The 6,280-nt window shown below is 41.5% G+C and overlaps 1 protein-coding gene across 1 annotated transcript; it reads left to right on the top strand.

Annotated features, from left to right (window-relative positions):
* Positions 1 to 652, top strand: LOC105823401 (keratin-associated protein 9-9). The gene is made up of 3 exons (XM_012660598.1): positions 1 to 35; positions 138 to 472; positions 519 to 652. The coding sequence occupies exons 1-3, from the start codon at positions 1 to 3 to the stop codon at positions 650 to 652; spliced, it is 504 nt and encodes a 167-aa protein (XP_012516052.1).
* Positions 653 to 6,280: the final 5,628 nt, after the last annotated feature.

The following is a 6,280-nucleotide window of genomic DNA, read 5'->3' as shown; positions in this document are numbered from 1 at the left end:
ATGACCCACTGCTGCTCCCCTTGCTGCCAGCCTACCTGCTGCAGGACCACCTGCTGCAGGACCACCTGCTGCCAGCCCAGCTGCTGTGAGTCCAGCTGCTGCCAGCCTTGCTGCCACCCAACCTGCTGTCCAACCAGCTGTTGCAGGACCACCTGCTGCAGGACCACTTGCTGGCAACCTACCTGTGAGACCACCTGCTGCAGCACACCCTGCTGCCAGCCCAGCTGCTGTGAGTCCAGCTGCTGCCAGCCTTGCTGCCGCCCAGCTTGCTGTCCAACCACCTGCTGCAGGACCACCTGCTGGAAGCCTACCTCTGTGACCACCTGCTGCAGCACACCCTGCTGCCAGCCCAGCTGCTGTGAGTCCAGCTGCTGCCAGCCTTGCTGCCAGCCCACTTGCTGCAGGACCACCTGCTGGAAACCTACCTCTGTGACCACCTGCTGCACCACACCCTGCTGCCAGCCCAGCTGCTGTGAGTCCAGCTGCTGCCAGCCTTGCTGCCGCCCCACTTGCTGCAGCACACCCCTGCCAGCCCAGCAGCTGTGCACCCGTGTACTGCACCAGAACCTGCTACCACCCCACCTCTGTCTGCCTGCCTGGTTGCCTAACCCAGAGCTGTGGATCCGGCTGCTGCCAGCCTTCCTGCTGCTGATCCTCTTGCCAAAGACACACCACCAGTCACATTCCAACTTTGTATCAGCCAACCCAGATCCTGCAACAAAATCACTCTCCAGGCTTTGCCAACATCAAACTACCCGTGGGTTGTCTTGTTATAAAGGGTGTTTATAACAAGAGTGTCTGCTTGATGGAGTGCAGCCTACTTTATCCACCTTTCCCTCTTTATCTCTTCAGGGAGAGCTCCAGCTCCTGGTCTACTTTATCTGTTCTTGATCTAGAATCATGTTCTCAGATGTGGAAGAGTCATCCTCATCCTTTCATTCTAAGTAACCCCAAAAAATCAGCAAACAAACAAAAACCTATGTCTTTTTTCTTAACTCTTCCCAATGATAAATGGTATTTTCTCAATGTATTCCTTATTCTTGTGACCTATTCTTTTCCCTTTTATGCCCACTTTATATTGTCTTCCTAGTTATAGGGAGTCCCCCCTGTTTATTTCCTAATAAATCTGTATTTCTTTGCACATTTCTTGTATTTGTTTTTATTTCTATAGCATTTCCTGACATTCAAACTGCATTTCACTTCCATCATTTCTTCATAGCCTCACAGAAACCTCACGAGGTGGTCAGAGTCAAGGGTATCTTTGACAGTCTCTAGATGGGAAAAGTTACTTGCTTAACATGAATTATCCCAGTGCCTGAGCACTCCTGTTATATCTCATGGGTACTTTGATTTACATCTTATGCAAGTGAAAATAACTGAGCACTGCAGAGACAGCTCTTGGCTTCTCTAGCAGGGACTATCTTCACACTTACACACTCGGGCACTTTTCTGTGCACAAGTAGAGGAGTGTGAGGAACAAAAAAATGCAGAATCCACGATAGGTATGAGGATGACAGTAGAGGAGGAGGACATGGGTCTTTTGAAGAACTGAACACCAAAGAGCATACACAAGCATTTGGGCTTTTCTGGGATGTTGCTGCCTCTAAGAGGAAACAGAGTTTCAGGACCAGGGTGTCCCCTCGGCCAAGCTAACAGAGGTGAGCAGACATGGAAACCTCCTGGCCTCTGAAGAGCCTGCCAAGCAATACAACTTGCTAACCACTAGCATGCCTCCCGTTTCATAGCACAGGAGCCCTTGAAGTTATTTATTAATATTTCCTGAGCACCTAGTAGATGCTGAGATCCATGTTTTCCATGCAGTGTCTCGTTCTCACACAAGCCTGCAAAGGAAATCTCACTGCACCCATTTGAAAGCAGAGTACATGGAGCTCAAGCAGGTGGTGTGACATGCACCAACCCGCACAGCTGCACAGCTTGTGAGAAGCTTGATTGGCTTCTAAAATCCAGTCTGTTTCTACCAAACCGCCTTATTTATGATGCACCAGAAGAGATCGAGGTGGCTACTCTGTGTTCAAGAAAGTCTTGCACATAAAAACGAGTGACTTGGTGTTTTCACATTTATCTCATTTTATGAGGTTTGGAGATGGGGGCCGTAGGAACTGAGAGGTTTGCAATCTGTGGATCCAAAAGGCCGTTTCCCTTCAGTAACTAGGTATTGTTCACCTACTGTGTGGCACTCGCTGTGTGTGTGCAGGGAGCAGAGAGGCCCTAGATCCCAAGATTCCAAGGCCCCAAAGAAGAGTATAAAAAGAAACGACAGTCTCTTGGGAGTGAAGAAGACAAACCATATTTGTGCTCATAGAATGATGCTGGAGAGAGGAAAAAAATACAGAAAAATCTTCCAGATTAACCCCAGTGATCCAGTTACCATGCAAAACAGCCAGTATAAAATAAAGAGGGAAGCTGAATATTTATTTAAAAAGCAACCAACTAGAAGGGCTTGGTATGTTAAATAATTCACCCAATTTGCCTACCTGTGCCAGGCAGAACGTGGAGGTGAATAGTCAGCAACCGGATTCTGATTCCCAAGTCCCAGAGACAGACACTAATGTCTGTCACCTCTACAATGGACAGCACATGGATGGAAATCAAAGCAGAGGGGTCTAGATGGGCTGTGACTAACGGAGGTTACTGGAGAAAATGGGTACTGTGACCTCGAAGCAGCTGACGAAATGATACAAATACAAAGGAGAGGGGATGGAAATGACAACACTGGCTAGTTCATGGGATTTCAATCTGTTCAAACAGCACCCAGCAAGGTCTGACACTTCAGGAAACTACTCTGAACTTGATTATAACAAGAGAGACAAGGTGGTTGGCAAGGCCAGTGAAGAAGAACTTGGAGAAAGTTGACAGTGACAGCCAGGCAGGGGCCTGTTGTGTGTGCGGCAGAAGAGAATACCCCACACGGTGGGGAGGCGGGTGCCTGAGTTTAGAGGGTGACGAGTGTGATTTCCCGTGAGTGGGCACTGGGAAACAAATGGCTAATGAGGCGGGGAACCTACCAAAAATGCCATTCTGACCATATAATCATAAGTGAGCCCCACGAGGAAAAAAACATGGGAGGCTTAGAGTAGATAAAATTTAACATAAGAAAATAATCTTTAATATACCTAAATAGAATAGGCTACTCTGAGGTTATGAATTCAGACACTCAAGGTAGCTGGATGACCACCTGGCAGGATATTGTATCAAGGATCCACAACCTTAGGTGAATGATTATTATTATTGGGTATGTAGAGTTTCTTCCGTTGGGAGATAACGCTCCATGGGTTCTCACATTTCTGTGCTTCTGTTGTGCAGAGTTGGTTCTATGAAAAAAAAAATAACAAAATTAGTTAACTATGGGAATACTATTCAAGAAACAAAAAATTTAAAAATTAAAACAAAGAGAGTAGTATCTGTAACTGACACAAATGATAATAAGGCATAACTATAGATTCTAAAATATTGAAAGTGTAATAAAATGATATGAGAATTTTATGCCAAAAATTTAAATTTACGTAAAATAGGTAATTTCATAGGAAAAAAGTATTGAAACTGACATGAGAAGTAGATACTCTAAACATTTTTATGTACACTCAAGAAATTTAATAAATAATAATAAATGCTATTCCTCTCCTTTACCCACCCCCAGCACACATCCACAAACACTAATGGTTTCCACCAGAATATTTTACCAAACACAAACTATTCAAGGAAGAAATAATACAATCTTAAATGTTTCTAGAGACTACAAAAAAAGGGAATAATTGTCTAAATTGTTTTATGGATCTGGTGTAAATTTGATACCAAAACCTGTCATGGATATGTCAAGAAAGCAATGTCAAAGGAAAACATAGTCATGCAAAATACAGAGATGCAAAATTCCTAAGCAAGATTTTAACACAAAGAATCCTCAGATATATACAAGGATTAATACATCAAAACTATAAAATAAAATAAATATCTCAGGACCATTCCTCCAACTCCATATGCAAAAGGGAAAGTAAAGGCCTCAGGCATCTGTGCAGGACTGGCCCACAGAAAATTCGTTGCTGGCCTCCCATAAGTAAGGACATATGAATTGGATGTGTAGGCTACTGTAGCTCCTAAAACTAAAGTCTGTTTGAATCCACACTTATAATAAGTTACAAATCTTTCTTTACAGATGCAGAACAGAAACAAGATAGGATCAGATATTCTTCCACCTACTCAGAGACATCTACATAATTGATGCTTTTTTCACTCCCTTTTTCCCATCTAACATTTACCTTATCTTATGTAAACAGCAACAGCAAAAAAGCCCAGAGAAGAATCTGATTTCCAGAATTACATGTTATATGATTTTAAATGTGGAATTTTCAACTCAAAAAAAATAAGATGTGTAAAGAAACAAGGGAGCTCACACACAGGAAACAATAGGATATCCACCTGGGAAAAAAAATGAAAGCATATAAAATCAATTAAAGCTGTATTTTGGATGTAAATATTAAAGGTAAACAATAAAGCTTTTAGAAAATAATACAGGATAATGTCATAATATGGGACTACTTACAGATTTGTTGAGTAAGACTAAATGCACCAAAGTAAGGAAAAGTTTGATGTATTGGGCCATTACAAGTAAGGTAAGAACTTACCAAGAGACAACATGAAGAGAACAAAAGGGCAAGACATAACGCAGCATGGGATAAAATATTTGCAACATATATAATCAATATGGAAAGTTCTGAAAGACATTGTACTATGTGAAATAACCAATCACAGAAAGACAAATACTGCATGATCTTTCTTCTATGTGGCGTCTACAATAGTCAATTTCATAGAAGCAGAAAATAGAATGGTGGTTGCCAGGGGCTGGGAGGGATAACTGGGGAGATCCTGGTCAAAGGGTACAGAGGTTCAATCATGCAAGGTGAATCCATTTTGGAGATCTAATGTACCACAGTGTAACTTAGCTAGCAATGCTGGACTGTTTGGTGGACTGTTTCCTACTTGGGTAGATCTTAGGTGTCCTCACCACACATGAAAATAATAGTAACTGTGTGAGGTGATGGATGTGTTGATTACCTTGATTGTGGTGATTATTTCAAAATGCACATCCATATGTACATCAAAACATCAAGTAATACACCTTAAATATATGTAATTTTTATTTGTCAATCATGTCTCAATACAGCTGGGGGAGAAAAGGAAGTGTTTTCTACTAAAAATAAGGATGATCCATTGTTTCTGTGATATCTCCTGAAAATATAAGAATTGTGGTCTCTTAAAGAAGGTACCTGCCTCTAGATTGGCCACTAATTAAGGCAGGGAAATAAGACACGAAAAATCCCAGATTTGTCCAGATCGACATACTATCTAGGCTGAAAATAGAAAATATAAAGGAAAATATGCCAAGGAGGGAGACACAATATGTATGAGAAATGATTCCTAAGATGGCATGAACGTATTCTACCTTTGCCCCAACACACTCAGCTACTGATTAGCATAACAGGAAATCAAATGCTTTTCTATGTGATTTGAATTCCCATAACCAAGATCTATGGTCTTCCACTTCCACAGGAGAGAACACAATGTAGAAGACAGAGATGAATAGATGCACTGTTTTTGAGGGTCACAATTTTGATACAGTCGTTCTTGTCTAATTGAAACCTTGCTTGTGTCCAAGTCTGATCACGAGGAAAATTCTGATTTAAGGTTACAACAGGTATCTGTATCTCTAGTAATCTACTCTGTACGTATATTCTAGTTCTATCACAGATGCTTGAGTAGAAGTTGGTTGGCACAATCTCTTTTATAGGCAAATCAGCGCCAAAGCAGGAGGAGAGAGGCAGAGACAGAATCCTGGGGTTCAGAAAGCGTGAATTCATTAATGTTCCATCTCTCCTTTCTAGCTGGGTCAGTGACCTCAGGTGAGTTATCCCAACTTGCACATACTTGCTTTTACATATTGAGGGAAATAGGTAGAAGAGACGATGCCCAAAATATGTTTGAATCTTTAAAATTATGTTTCAATCCATGTGGGAAATTGTCAGCCCCTATTTCTTAAAGTTTTTTCTTCTCTCTGTGTATATATGTAGAAGCGGATTTGCCATGTCATGGGAAAAGCATATAATGAACATTAGTAGAAAGAAAAAAATAGTGTTTCAGTTTTCTACATCCAGTAATGACTCCTGTTTGACCTTAGTATTGTGAGACTTCTGAGTACTACTAGTATGTATTTATGTGTTAGATTTGCATCTCTTTGATGACTAATGTATATTAGACATTTCTTGCT

Source organism: Propithecus coquereli, unplaced genomic scaffold, assembly GCF_000956105.1.
Source record: "Propithecus coquereli isolate 6110/MARCELLA unplaced genomic scaffold, Pcoq_1.0 Scaffold119, whole genome shotgun sequence".
Taxonomy (NCBI): domain Eukaryota; kingdom Metazoa; phylum Chordata; class Mammalia; order Primates; family Indriidae; genus Propithecus; species Propithecus coquereli.
This window is presented reverse-complemented; position numbering and strand designations above follow the sequence as displayed.